The sequence below is a fragment of the Cottoperca gobio genome, chromosome 15 (genome assembly GCF_900634415.1).
Source record: "Cottoperca gobio chromosome 15, fCotGob3.1, whole genome shotgun sequence".
Lineage (NCBI taxonomy): Eukaryota > Metazoa > Chordata > Actinopteri > Perciformes > Bovichtidae > Cottoperca > Cottoperca gobio.
Window position 1 is genome coordinate 4217058 of NC_041369.1, and position 14897 is coordinate 4231954.

Below are 14897 nucleotides of genomic sequence, written 5' to 3' on the forward strand. Positions count from 1 at the left end.
AGACTTAGCCTAGTGTCTACTGTAGCTCGGTATACAACCGTCTATCCCGCTTGCACCAATAATCCGGCCAAATTGAATAGCAATGTGAATTCGGCGGCTACCACCGGTCACGGTCGTCTGACAGCTCTGCTCTATAATCTGTGCACTTGGTATTGACTAGGTTTTGGAATTGACCACATGGACATGTTTAATCTACTTGCTAGAGACAACCATTAACAGAACCTTTGAGATGTTAATCATTCCAAACCTTTATAAAATACCTCGTAAAGATACAAATTCTTAATGTCCACAATTCTAGGTTTAAATCAAAAGATTCATTTTATTTTACGTATTACAGCAGGGGCATACAGCTTAAATTGATTCAAACAATATGTAAAGGCCCTGTCACACATTTCCGTATGGCGGAAACGTATACGAAAAACAGCCCACAATTTGTCAGAGTCCAAATACGTCCAACTTTTGATCGGATCGGATTGGATCCGGAACGTGCACAGAGTTGTATGTCTAACAGATTGAAACGTATACATAACATATCCCATACATGCACAAAACGTATTCGACTAATATATAACGTAATGGTTCTGCCACACAGGTCCGTATGGCGGAAACGAATGCGCATACGAAATACACGGCATTCCGCTGGTGTGCGTCGATATAAATTAGGGGTATGTTGGACATAAGTAGTATTCGTGAGGAACACGGCATTTTACGCTAGATTACTGTATTGAACGCTGAAGCCGTAAACATATTTTGAACATGTTCAAAATATTCTGAAGTACCTAACGTGTGGGTCATAGTTTCATGCACACGGAAAGTTACGTAAGACATACGTGATGACGTCAGAGGTACGGCAGTCGTATCCATGGTCCAGGGTCCATGTACTACAACTACAAAGCATTCTACTCCATTGTTCTGATGGCGCTTTTAGATGCGGACTACAAGTTCATCTGGGCAGATGTCGGTGGTGGGTATTTACAATATGAATCACAGAATTTATGATTGATTAATATGTGGTGTGAGCCTATAGTTATCTACTGTTTGAGGTAACACTTTTGTTATTCTGTATTTGCAGGTGTGGTGTCAGCGTCAGACGCTCAGATCTACAACCACTGTGAGATGAAGGAAGGCACCAAGAATGGTACCATAGGTTTCCCTGACCCGGATCATATGCCCAGCGGCACCCAGGATGTGCCCTACTTCTGGATCAGGTGACGATACCTTCGCCCTACGCCACTACATGATGAAGCCGTACGAGCAGCGGGGTTTGACAAAGGAGAAAGTATCTTTGACTACAGGCTTTCCCGTGCCAGGAGAGTAGTAGAGAATGCATTTGGCACCCTGTCAAACCGCTTCCAGGTCCTGCTGAGTACCATGCAGCATCACCCGTCCACTGTGAAGCTCATCGTCACCACATGCGTCATCCTGCAACATGATGAGGATGCGGCACCCATGGCTCCAGAACCAGCAACTTGACCGTGCAGAGAACACTAACCACAATGATGTCCCAGGTGCATGGAGACTAGGCCAGAACCTAGCGGACACACAGACAGTGTCTGGACAACCCAACACCACCTCCATGGACGGAAAGACACCGAGGGAGCTCATCAAACACTGGGTGAACTCACCAGGCGGTGCAGTTCCGTGGCAATACAGGATGATCTAGGATATGAACATTCTGACATGTTGACCACTTTCCTGAATAAAAGAAAATAAGTTGATGAACCTGTAAATTCTTAGCTCGGCTTTGAAAAGTTAAGATGAAATTCAAGTGGGCGGGGTTTCAAATTCGAGGCCACACCCCCTCCCAAACATATCACAGTCGTCTCTGTGGTGCAATTGGCTAGCGCGTTCGGCTGTTAACCGAAAGGATGGTGGTTCAAGCCCACACATGGAAGTTTTGTGCTTAATCAACTAACTTACTTTACGTAAATGAACAAGCTAGGTGTCATGATCATAAATCCTTTGAGAAAGCAAGAGCAAAAGCAAAAACACGACTTTGACAAATCATCGGTTGCTGTATGTCCTTGTATCCAAAAGAATTACATTCAATTTCAGACCACAATTGTTAATTCAACTTTAAAAAAGGAAAATATCTTCAGCTAATAAAGGTCTGTATATAGAAGCTACACTGTTCTGAATAATGGGAAAACAAACTGACCTATGAATTGCTAGCCCAAACTCGAAAAGTAAATAGCACATGCAAGTGGTCAGGGCTTGCAAATCATGGCCACACCTCAGCGAGCTTTAAAAAAGAAACGCATTTTCGGTTTCCACAAGATTTTATAAGGCAGCTTCCACTTTCCTGAATGAAAGAAAATAAGTTGATGAACCTGTAAATTCTTAGCTCGGCTTTGAAAAGTAAAGATGAAATTCAAGTGGGCGGGGTTTCAAATTCGAGGCCACACCCCCTCCCAAACATATCACAGTCGTCTCTGTGGTGCAATTGGCTAGCGCGTTCGGCTGTTAACCGAAAGGATGGTGGTTCAAGCCCACACATGGAAGTTTTGTGCTTAATCAACTAACTTTCTTTACGTAAATGAACAAGCTAGGTGTCATAATCATAAAACCTTTAAGAAAGCAAGATCAAAAGCAAAAACACGACTTTGACAAATCATCGGTTGCTGTATGTCCTTGTATCCAAAAGAATTACATTCGATTTCAGACTACAATTGTTAATTCAACTTTAAAAAAGGAACATATCTTCAGCTAATAAAGGTCTGTATATAGAAGCTACACTGTTCTGAATAATGGGAAAACAAACTGACCTATAAATTGCTAGCCCAAACTCGAAAAGAAAATAGCAAATGCAAGTGGTCGGGGCTTGCAAATCATGGCCACACCTCAGCAAGCTTTAAAAAAGAAACGCATTTTCGGTTTCCACAAGATTTTATAAGGCAGCTGCCACTTTCCTGAATGAAAGAAAATAAGTTGATGAACCTGTAAATTCTTAGCTCGGCTTTGAAAAGTAAAGATGAATTTCAAGTGGGCGGGGTTTAAAATTCGAGGCCACACCCCCTCCAAAACATATCACAGTCGTCTCTGTGGTGCAATTGGCTAGCGCGTTCGGCTGTTAACCGAAAGGATGGTGGTTGAAGCCTACCCAGGGACGTTTGGTGCTTAATCAACTAACTTACTTTACGTAAATGAACAAGCTAGGTGTCATGATCATAAATCCTTTGAGAAAGCAAGAGCATAAGCAAAAACACGACTTTGACAAATCATCGGTTGCTGTATGTCCTTGTATCCAAAAGAATTACATTCGATTTCAGACTACAATTGTTAATTCAACTTTAAAAAAGGAACATATCTTCAGCTAATAAAGGTCTGTATATAGAAGCTACACTGTTCTGAATAATGGGAAAACAAACTGACCTATGAATTGCTAGCCCAAACTCGAAAAGAAAATAGCAAATGCAAGTGGTCGGGGCTTGCAAATCATGGCCACACCTCAGCAAGCTTTAAAAAAGAAACGCATTTTCGGTTTCCACAAGATTTTATAAGGCAGCTGCCACTTTCCTGAATGAAAGAAAATAAGTTGATGAACCTGTAAATTCTTAGCTCGGCTTTGAAAAGTAAAGATGAAATTCAAGTGGGCGGGGTTTCAAATTCGAGGCCACACCCCCTCCCAAACATATCACAGTCGTCTCTGTGGTGCAATTGGCTAGCGCGTTCGGCTGTTAACCGAAAGGATGGTGGTTGAAGCCTACCCAGGGACGTTTGGTGCTTAATCAACTAACTTACTTTACGTAAATGAACAAGCTAGGTGTCATGATCATAAATCCTTTGAGAAAGCAAGAGCAAAAGCAAAAACACGACTTTGACAAATCATCGATTGCTGTATGTCCTTGTATCCAAAAGAATTACATTCAATTTCAGACCACAATTGTTAATTCGACTTTAAAAAAGGAAAATATCTTCAGCTAATAAATGTCTGTATATAGAAGCTACACTGTTCTGAATAATGGGAAAACAAACTGACCTATGAATTGCTAGCCCAAACTCGAAAAGTAAATAGCACATGCAAGTGGTCAGGGCTTGCAAATCATGGCCACACCTCAGCAAGCTTTAAAAAAGAAACGCATTTTCGGTTTCCACAAGATTTTATAAGGCAGCTGCCACTGTCCTGAATGAAAGAAAATAAGTTGATGAACCTGTAAATTCTTAGCTCGGCTTTGAAAAGTAAAGATGAAATTCAAGTGGGCGGGGTTTCAAATTCGAGGCCACACCCCCTCCCAAACATATCACAGTCGTCTCTGTGGTGCAATTGGCTAGCGCGTTCAGCTGTTAACCGAAAGGATGGTGGTTGAAGCCCACCCAGGGACGTTTGGTGCTTAATCAACTAACTTACTTTACGTAAATGAACAAGCTAGGTGTCATGATCATAAATCCTTTGAGAAAGCAAGAGCAAAAGCAAAAACACGACTTTGACAAATCATCGATTGCTGTATGTCCTTGTATCCAAAAGAATTACATTTAATTTCAGACCACAATTGTTAATTCGACTTTAAAAAAGGAAAATATCTTCAGCTAATAAATGTCTGCATATAGAAGCTAAACTGTTCCAAATAATGGGAAAACAAACTGACCTATGAATTGCTAGCCCAAACTCGAAAAGAAAATAGGAAATGCAAGTGGTCGGGGCTTTAAAATCAAGGTTACACCTCAGCAAGCTTTAAAAAAGAAATGCATTTTCGGTTTCCACAAGATTTTATAAGGCACCTGCCACTTTGAATTTCAAGTAGGTAGGGTTTCAATTTCGAGGCCACACCCCCACCAAAACATATCACAGTCGTCTCTGTGGTGCAATTGGCTAGCGCGTTTCGGCTGTTAACCGAAAGGATGGTGGTTGAAGCCTACCCAGGGACGTTTGGTGCTTAATCAACTAACTTACTTTACGTAAATGAACAAGCTAGGTGTCATGATCATAAATCCTTTGAGAAAGCAAGAGCATAAGCAAAAACACGACTTTGACAATTCATCGGTTGCTGTATGTCCTTGTATCCAAAAGAATTACATTCGATTTCAGACTACAATTGTTAATTCAACTTTAAAAAAGGAACATATCTTCAGCTAATAAAGGTCTGTATATAGAAGCTACACTGTTCTGAATAATGGGAAAACAAACTGACCTATGAATTGCTAGTCCAAACTCGAAAAGAAAATAGCAAATGCAAGTGGTCGGGGCTTGCAAATCCTGGCCACACCTCAGCAAGCTTTAAAAAAGAAACGCATTTTCGGTTTCCACAAGATTTTATAAGGCAGCTGCCACTTTCCTGAATGAAAGAAAATAAGTTGATGAACCTGTAAATTCTTAGCTCGGCTTTGAAAAGTAAAGATGAAATCCAAGTGGGCGGGGTTTCAAATTCGAGGCCACACCCCCTCCCAAACATATCACAGTCGTCTCTGTGGTGCAATTGGCTAGCGCGTTCGGCTGTTAACCGAAAGGATGGTGGTTCAAGCCCACACATGGAAGTTTTGTGCTTAATCAACTAACTTACTTTACGTAAATGAACAAGCTAGGTGTCATGATCATAAATCCTTTGAGAAAGCAAGAGCAAAAGCAAAAACACGACTTTGACAAATCATCGATTGCTGTATGTCCTTGTATCCAAAAGAATTACATTCAATTTCAGACCACAATTGTTAATTCGACTTTAAAAAAGGAACATATCTTCAGCTACTAAAGCTACACTCTTCCAAATAATGGGAAACAAACTGACCTATAAATTGCTAGCCCAAACTCGAAAAGTAAATAGCAAATGCAAGTGGTCGGGGCTTGAAAATCAAGGTCACACCTCAGCAAGCTTTAAAAAAGAAACGCATTTTTGGTTTCCACAAGATTTTATAAGGCAGCTGCAATTCATAATCAGTGCCTGCACAAAAGGCTGGGACCAATACCACTCTCTCTCGGTTCTCCTCCTGCTCAGTGTGTGAGCTTGGGTGTCGGCCCTCTACGGTGGTGGAGTGGCTAAGGAGCTGTGGAGCAGAATTGTGTATGTGAGAAGATACTTTTGTTGTACCTGTATATTAATTAAATGCTCTTTCCTTTTACAAATCGGTTGCCTCCTTCTCACTTTCTTCGCCCGGGTTATTTAATTGCTTGTTGTTGCTTCCCCACCAGCCCTAGACTAGTAGGCATCTTAACAGTGTTTGACATTATAAGATTGTTAATACCTTTTGCATAGCTAGGCATATTTTTTTTTTTTTATAAAAAAAAAAAAAAATGGCATTCATGTGTCATGCTCCTTTTGGTGTGGAAAGGGGTTAACGTTATACAGATATTTTTAAACCTTGTTTCCAAATCGCCCCAAAACTCCCTTCCATACCTTACAATGTACTCTACCGGGCGCTAGGACCCTGGGGAAAAGGGTGCTCCCATAGACTGTACATAGATATCTGTAACTTCTGATGAGTCATACTGGAGACGAGAGGTTGACATTTTGGAAGATGCACTGTGTGAAATTGTAAGAAGTTATTAATATGTGTTAGCTCCTTAACCTTTAATAACTATAGGAAAGGGAAAAGTATCGTAACATTAGGTCTTCTATGTTTGTTGGTGTACTGTCAGTAGTCAATAGTAACTGGCTAGCTACAGAACAGCTAAAGTTTGTTCACTATGGAAAACAATTGTAAGCAGGAAAGGGTGAATATCTATTCTAAGTATTATAATCTGCCAATGTTCATTGATCAGATGGATATAAGAAGATTCCTAAGGAAAGGTGGCAGCTCTGCCAGAGGGAAGCAGCAGCAAAGAACAAGTGATTTTGGAGTCAACAGTGTGATGGCTAGTTCAGGTCTAGGAGTAAATGAGCAATTTTTGGATTAAATTCCTGTAATAGGGCACAGTACTAGCTACATAAATCATTAATGAAAACGCATAGCCTGAATTCCAGAGAATAATGCATTTGTTTAACACACATGACAGTGCACACACTTACACCATACATGTCACCAGTTTGCATTTTGAACATGACGTTTGGATGTCATGAAATTTACTTTAGTGTCTCGATCAGTTAATAAATCATTGTTTAAACTTATTTTAAAGGGTCGTGCAGAAGGAGAGGCAGATATATTTTTCATATTAGTGTTGAGAGTTGTGCCCCCTCCCCTTACCAAGACCACACAGTTCTATTAGATCTAGCATCTTAATTTTGCTCTCAAAGTGCACCAGATGCATACAATTAAATTTAAAATGTTTTAAAAATCTGCCCGGGGGAGCATGCCCCCGGACCCCCCTAGAAGATATGAAGTCCACACTACTCCTAAGACATGTCAAACACACATAAATATAATATGTCCACAAAAGTCCCTCCAGGTATAAACATCAGGATCACAAACATGTAATGTTTTCTATCTGGCTGTTGAGTGATTCTTAATGGCACCAACTTCCTCCACCTGCAGATTCTGATAGACAGCACAGATGATCCAGCCTTCATCTACACCTTTAGATGCCAGCAGAAAGGTGCAGCTTTAACCTCCACCTTCAGCCTTCATCTACACCTTTAGATACCAGCAGAAAGGTGCAGCTTTAACCTCCACCTCCAGCCTTCATCTACATCTTTAGATACCAGCAGTAAGGTGCAGCTTCAACCTCCACCTGCAGCCTTTTCCAGCTATCTGAACCTCGGCTTCACCTGCAGATTCTGGCATCCAAGAAGCAGAGGGAAGACACACACTTTAAACATATACAAGATAAATAGGAAGCTATTACATACATTCTTATTAATGAATAAAGTTAAATTTTCTCTTTAACATTTACAGAGAATTAAGAGTTTCTTTCATTGTGAATGGAGTTGAGAAGATTATTTGAACACTAATAAGGCCAGGGAGGAAGCATTCTATCACCATGTAGAGACCTAATAGAGCAGAGGCCAGAGATGCACTCAGTATGTAAACATAACTTTAGATAAAATGCAGATAGATAACTGTGGAATAATTGTCTGCCTGGGATGAAGAATTAAAGCTGCCTTTATTTTTAAATGTACACCATCTTCTTCTCACAGGAATAATTTTGTGTGAACGCAGAACATACAGCCATCAACATGAACCTACATTATCTGCTGAACTTCATCCACCAGAAAGAGCTCTTCTTCCTCCCACAACGCTTTGCAGTTTAGTAAAAATCAAACCTGTAAATGTTTTAATGATGAAAACTGAACATGACTGGAGAATGAGCCTTACATCTCTTCACAACAAAACTAAACAATTATCGTTCAGATTATTGTAAATTTGATGAAATAAAACTGCCAATTTTATTGTCTGTTTTAAATGTTAATAGGTCAATAAAAAGGTTGACGCTGTAAACGTAAAAAGTACGAAGACTACCAAGAATGGGTAGCATAGGGGCCATTGTTGATCTCATGCTTTCATACCAGCAGAAAAATGCAGCTTCAACCTCCACCTGCAGCCTTCATCTACATTAACGGTTTAATACACTGTTAAAACATTACATAAAAGTAAAGTGTAATGGAAAAATACTTCATAGATAGATAGATACTTTATTAATTCCGAGGGAAATTCAGGCATCCAGTAGCTTAAAAGAGACATGACATACAACATTACCCATCTACCCCACCCTCCCACCATTACAAATGTACAGTACAAATAAGACTTAAAATAAAATAAAAAGTAAAATTAAGTGATAAGTGTACAATAAAACTGTTAGAAATACAAAGTAAAAGTACAGGCTGTTGTGATTTGAAATTGAATTGAATCTGAATCCCCCTGCCATCATCATGGCTTCAACTACAACATATATCTATCTATCTATCTATCTATCTATCTACCTATCTATCTATCTATCTATCTATCTATCTATCTATCTATCTATCTATCTATCTATCTATCTATCTATCTATCTATCTATCTATCTATCTATCTATATATATATCTTAATGGAGGCATCTATGGTGATATATCGATTACATGACAGATCAGTGAGTTCAATTTCAAAGCAATCCATCCAATAATTGTCCCAACATATAATTAAAACCTAAAAAAACTTCATGGTGGCACTAGGCGTAAAGTGATGGGATCACCAAAGTCAGTAAGTAACCTACAAATGACCAAATAAATATAAAACGACTACAAAGACACGCAAAGCAACTGCAGAAAGACACAAAATAACAAGAAAAGGAGCAAAACAGCCACAAAGAGACACACAATTACCATAAAATGTATAAACCTGAAGTACATGCTGTAGTTATAAAGTGTAATGAATATATGGAATTCTATCAACACATACCAATTCCAGAATGTTAAGTGATGTCATAAAAAGAATTATCTCACATACAAACACCAACAGAGAACTGTTCATTCCCCACAAACCTGCTGAACTGAGAGCATCAGAAAACTAACAGAGAGAAAGAGTATAAACCATGAAAGAGAAGATGATTGCAAGACAACACCTCCTGCTGAAATGGAGCTTTCTAAAAGCATGAGGCAACCGACCCTGGAGGAGAGAAGAGTGGAGGTCAGAAGACAAATGTACATTGAGCTGAAAGCAATGGAGATGAAGCGCAGACAAACAGTCGCTCTGCAGACCCTGCAGAAGTGCAAAAGGAAAAGAGAGGAGAGAGAACAAGTGACAGAAAGAGCACTGAAACAAACAATGTAGAAGACGAGGAGGCAGGAGTTCCTGGAGGAAAAACAGCAGAGCCAACTGAAAACACAAAGGCTTCAGTGGCAACAGGTGATGCTCACAAGCCCCACTTGTAGTCTGAGTGCTCTGACAAAAGAGCAAGAGAGTAAGCCAAGCTCTGCTGAGCTCTGCCCTCTGATGGGAGCCAAAGTCCACACAGAGAACCTGCCCTCTGAACCCAAGTCAGCTGACATGAAAAAGAAAACTCTGCACAACAACTGGGTTGGAGAGACAAACATGGACAGTGTGCCTGCCAAAGACAACAGCTCCATCTATCTCCTCTTTGCTGCAAAATCAAGCCCCAAATGTGAAGGTGTGTATCATAATCCTTTCATTGCTCTGCACTGACCTTGTATTTAACTAGTTAGTTTGTATTTAATTGTAAGTAAATTGTAAGTAAACTTTTATCTTCTTTTGTCTCAAGAAAAAAAGAAACAAAGTCAATAAGACCCTGCAGTGGATGCAGGACAGACTGAAAGTTGGACACTGGGTTGATAAGTACCAGCAGCATACAGAGAAGAAGAGGGAAAAGTGCAGGCTCAAAGCAGAGGAGCAATATGCAAACTGGACTGCCTTCAAGAACAGCCAGGCCAGCCACTATTCCCCGCTGTATGGCCGTTATGCTGGAGGATTTGCTCTGTAGAGAAACAGCATCACTTCATTTTTTTGTTTCACTATTTACTGTGGAACTGTGCACATGGTGCCACCTGTTGGGGAGAGTCAGCAGTGGCTCAGCTGGGGATCAGACACTATATAAGCATGATGGCTACCTGCTCCTGATGAGAGAGGCTCACGGCCACACCACCCTGAAAACACCCGAGCTCCTCCCGTCTGTCATGTTTACCTGTCTACCGATATGGCTCTCCTGGGGGAGCCAGGGACCAGCAGGTCATCTAAGGAGGGGTGCACCAGCCCATGTCGGAGACGGAGCAGGTCAAAGCCCCCGTACCGGTCAGTAGTGGGCTCGCGCCTGTGAGCAGACGCTGTAGTGCATCCTGAGTAATACAGCGGGACCCAGTCTCTTTATACTCTTCTACAAACACACGATCAACTACACTGTATTTATATGTTACAGCGGCTTCACTCAACATTTATCTCATTGTTCCCATGGAAACCTTCTTAAATCAGTTGTCTGCGAGCAGTGTAGCTCCACAAATACAGGAAACTAACAGTTTTCTTTCTGATGGAGAAAAGCAATGCCTCCAGGAATGATAATCAGATGGGGAACATTAGGGCTTCAAACATTTACCACGGTCTTTCTGTCTGTTGTTGTTTCACCACTTTAAGCGCCCACTGTGAAACACCTTTTTTTACATTTTGTAAGCGAGCAGTGCAGTGTGCAGGTGCAGATACAGCTACAGTATTTGTTACCTAATTTCATGCGAGCTACAGCTGGAGATAGTAGCCTGCTTTTCAGCCTTTCAGAAAAAAATGATGAAAGCAATCAACAATGGAAACTCACTTAATATAACTTGCATAGTAGGCTAATATCATCAGCACGTGTCTAATTAGGGGGTAAACATAACAATATCAAGGATTTCAAACAACATAAGGGAATACAAAGCCAATTAGAGAACCAGCCATTGAAGGAGATATTTTACACCACAAGATGGCAGTAGTTCAACAACAAAGATGCGACCTGCCACATCCCAGTGGAGAAGAAGAAGACGACTTCCTGTGCCAGGGCGATGTACTTCCGGTGTCGCCTTGCACATGTGGTAAACAAGCATATGTATTCCTGAGAGTGCAAGCATGGACTCTTCAGCAAAGTGGAATAATTTGCCCAAAGGTCCGAGTCTAAAGAATCTGACAGAGAGAGGGTTTGGCGTCCTGAACGAGAGTCAACACGCTGCTGTTCAGGACTTGACAAAGGCTCACATCGAGTCGTTTGACCAGGCTCTCACTGACGGACTCAGCCGCGTTGTGCAGGTCACTAACTTTATTTGAACAAAGTTGTAAACTACATAACATATCGTTGCTGTAATATATACTAAATATACGTGTCAGTTGAACATATAATGAATCTGAACACTTTGTTTAATTAAACTATAACGGCTTGTCTTTAAAGTTAACGTCTATTAAAGTGACACCCTGCTAATGTTCGCTTTTTAAACTATATGAAGGACTTAAATGTTTTTAGCCGTGTTTGCTAATATTTGTTTCGAGTAACGTTCTCATTTTATTTGTGACTTTTTTGAGAAGATATCACATAAGGACAATTTAGGACACATTACACAAGTCCAGAACACTGTAAAATCACTCAATGAAAGCCAGCACCAGGTTTCCCCCTCCAAACTTTGCCCCTTTCATAGTGTGTTTCAGTGACATCTGTGTACTGTGTGTTTGTTCCTTGGGATAATCTTCTGTCAGTATTCTTCATGCAACTGTTCTCATCTTTTTTTGTGATGTGGCATATGTTTCTCAGGCCATCCCTCCCTTGGAGTTCACATTCAAAAATGAAAGGATCAGCCTTGCGTTTGTTGAAGCCACCCTTTACAACCCGGTAGTCGCCAAAGGGAGCATCTGCAGGGAAATTAAGGTCTTTCCAGCAGAGTGCAGGGGGAGAAAATGTACATACAAGGGAAAGATGGTGGTAAGTCTGAGATGTGTGTAAACAAGGAAATGCTTAACTCAAGAATTGTCCAGTGATGGATCTAAACTGCACGTGAGGGCAGGATAACACTTCTTGTGTTTTGTATCATCTCAGGCAGACGTCAGCTGGTCAATCAACGGAGTTCCTAAAGGCATCATCAAACAGTCCATGGGTCAGGTGCCACTCATGGTGAAGTCCAAGCTGTGTAACCTGCATGGCATGTCTCCCAAAGAGCTTGTCAAACACCATGAAGAAGCAGAGGTGAGTCACAATTTTTTTTAACGTTTGAAGGATGATCAGAAATGCATTACATGTTAATTAATAAAGTACTAACTTCCCTCTCTAACATTAACAGGAAATGGGAGGTTATTTCATTGTAAATGGAAATGAGAAGGTTATCCGTATGCTGATCATGCCAAGGAGGAACTATCCTATTGCCATGTCAAGACCTAAGTGGAAGAGCAGGGGACAGGGATACACTCAGTATGGTAAATATAACCTTAAAGATAATGTGTGAAAGTAGAAGTGTTATAATATTCTAGACTCAACGTTACTGCTGCATATTGTTTAAATTTCTTGTCACCTCACAGGTATTTCCATGCGTTGCGTGAAGGAGGAGCACACAGCCGTCAACATGAACCTACATTATCTGGAAAACGGGACTGTGATGCTGAACTTCATCTACCACAAAGAGCTCTTCTTCCTCCCACTAGGGTTTGCACTTAAGGTATTTATAAGGCTTAATGTGTTTTAGAAATGACCAAATCGGCAGCATTCATAATATCACAATATCTTAGAAAGATATAAACTCTTTTGGTGCCGTATGATATACAGCTTTTTTCTCTGCGCTATCCTTCAGGCACTGGTGGACTTCACAGACTTCCAGATCTACCAGGAGCTGATCAAGAGCCTTGAGGGTAATTCATTCTATAAGAGCTGTGCATCCGAGATGCTGCGCATGGTCATGGAGGAGGGGTGCATCACCCGCAACAAGGTGCTTAATTACATTGGAGAGCGCTTCAGGGTTAAGATGAGCCTTCCTGAGTGGTACACAAACGAGCAGTGTGCCATCTTCCTGCTGGAGTAAGTTGTTCTTTTTTTTTTATCAACATCCTGCGGAAAACAGTACTGTTATCAGAGGGAGATGGGTGCAGCCACTTCCCCAACGTTCAGAGACTCTTGCAGAACAGAATTAAAACGATAATGAGAAGACGTCTGTCTGAGGAAAAACAAAGTTTCTAAAATTGCATTGCTGGTATTTAATCAATCTCCAAAGTATATTCCTTGTATGTGAAAACCTACTTGGCAAGAAACTGTATTCTGATTGGCCTGTTCCTCTGCTGCCACTGTAGGGAAAAATCATTCATCTGCTTCATGTGGTGCCGACATGAAAGGTGACCACACGGTCCATGTTCATGTTTCCTCTCCATGCCTTTATAAATGCATAATCTATGAACTTCTTATGTAGATTAATTATTAAAACATTAAGTGACAAATGAAATGAAATGTTTCTTAAAGTCTTGCAATCATTAACAAATTAAAATGACAGGAAATAACAGATTACGACAAATAATTTACAACCAAGTCTAACACAACCCTTGTTTTATGTGTAGGTTTAGTAAAATGAAGAACATTTTATTATTTTTTTGACCAGTGAGTGCATCTGTATCCACCTGAGGTCCAACATGGAGAAGTTCTACCTGCTGTGTCTGGTGACCAGGAAGCTTTTCACATTTGCCAAGCAGGAGTGCATGGAGGAAAACCCTGACAGCATCATGTGTCAGGAAGTGCTCACTCCTGGTCAGCTCTACCTCATGTTTATGAAGGTACGGTCATTAGACCATTTGAACGAGCAGTAATGTGGAAGATGAGCAGTTATGGCTTTAACCTCTACAATAATCCCAACAGGAGAGAATGTCTGACTGGTTGCAGTCTGTGAAGCTGTCATTTGAAAAGCGAGGCAGCCGACTGAGCGGAGGATTGAGCGCTGAAAACGTGATGAAGATATTCAACATGGGCACTGACCTGACCAAACCCTTTGAATATCTGCTGGCCACTGGGAACCTCAGCTCCAGGACAGGTATAGCCATATGAGTTGAGTATAAGTCAGGACTGTATCGAATGCCTTTTTCCCCCTCTTTATATTCAAAGCTCTGTCTGTCGTCATACAGTATTTTATGTTGTCATTACCCTAAATAAGTGGAAAAAAAGAAAAGATTTCTTGTGATTGGGGTTATATAAATGTAATTTATGGCTTTATGTGGAGAGTCTTTAAAAAGAATAAATAGACATGCAAAAAAGCTGCATTAAAATGTTGATTTTAACATTATGAATGAAGCTTCAAAGTATTTGATAGATTGTTGTGGTATAAGACTGTATGATCTATTAAATAGACATTGTTTTCACCTCTGTGCACAGGTCTCGGCATGCTGCAGAACACAGGCCTGTGCGTTGTAGCCGACAAGCTCAACTTCATCCGCTACCTGTCCCACTTCCGCTGTGTGCACAGAGGAGCAGCGTTCGCCAAGATGAGGACAACTTCTGTTCGTAAGCTGCTGCCCGAGTCCTGGGGCTTCTTGTGTCCCGTCCACACTCCCGATGGAGAGCCTTGTGGACTCATGAACCACATGACAGCCATCTGTGAGATTGTGGCAGCAACCTTGC

At 40.9% G+C, this 14897-nt stretch overlaps 1 protein-coding gene across 1 annotated transcript in view; it reads left to right on the top strand.

Annotated features, from left to right (window-relative positions):
* Positions 1–11392: 11392 nt before the first annotated feature.
* Positions 11393–14897, top strand: part of polr1b (RNA polymerase I subunit B) — a 10591-nt gene continuing 7086 nt past the window's right edge. The window contains exons 1-9 of the mRNA XM_029450108.1: positions 11393–11569; positions 12066–12233; positions 12348–12494; positions 12589–12721; positions 12824–12960; positions 13093–13316; positions 13888–14059; positions 14142–14313; positions 14652–14897. The exon at positions 14652–14897 is cut by the window's right edge and continues 36 nt beyond it. Of these exons, the coding sequence (XP_029305968.1) occupies positions 11393–11569; positions 12066–12233; positions 12348–12494; positions 12589–12721; positions 12824–12960; positions 13093–13316; positions 13888–14059; positions 14142–14313; positions 14652–14897 (1576 nt within the window). The remainder of the gene's footprint in view (positions 11570–12065; positions 12234–12347; positions 12495–12588; positions 12722–12823; positions 12961–13092; positions 13317–13887; positions 14060–14141; positions 14314–14651) is intronic.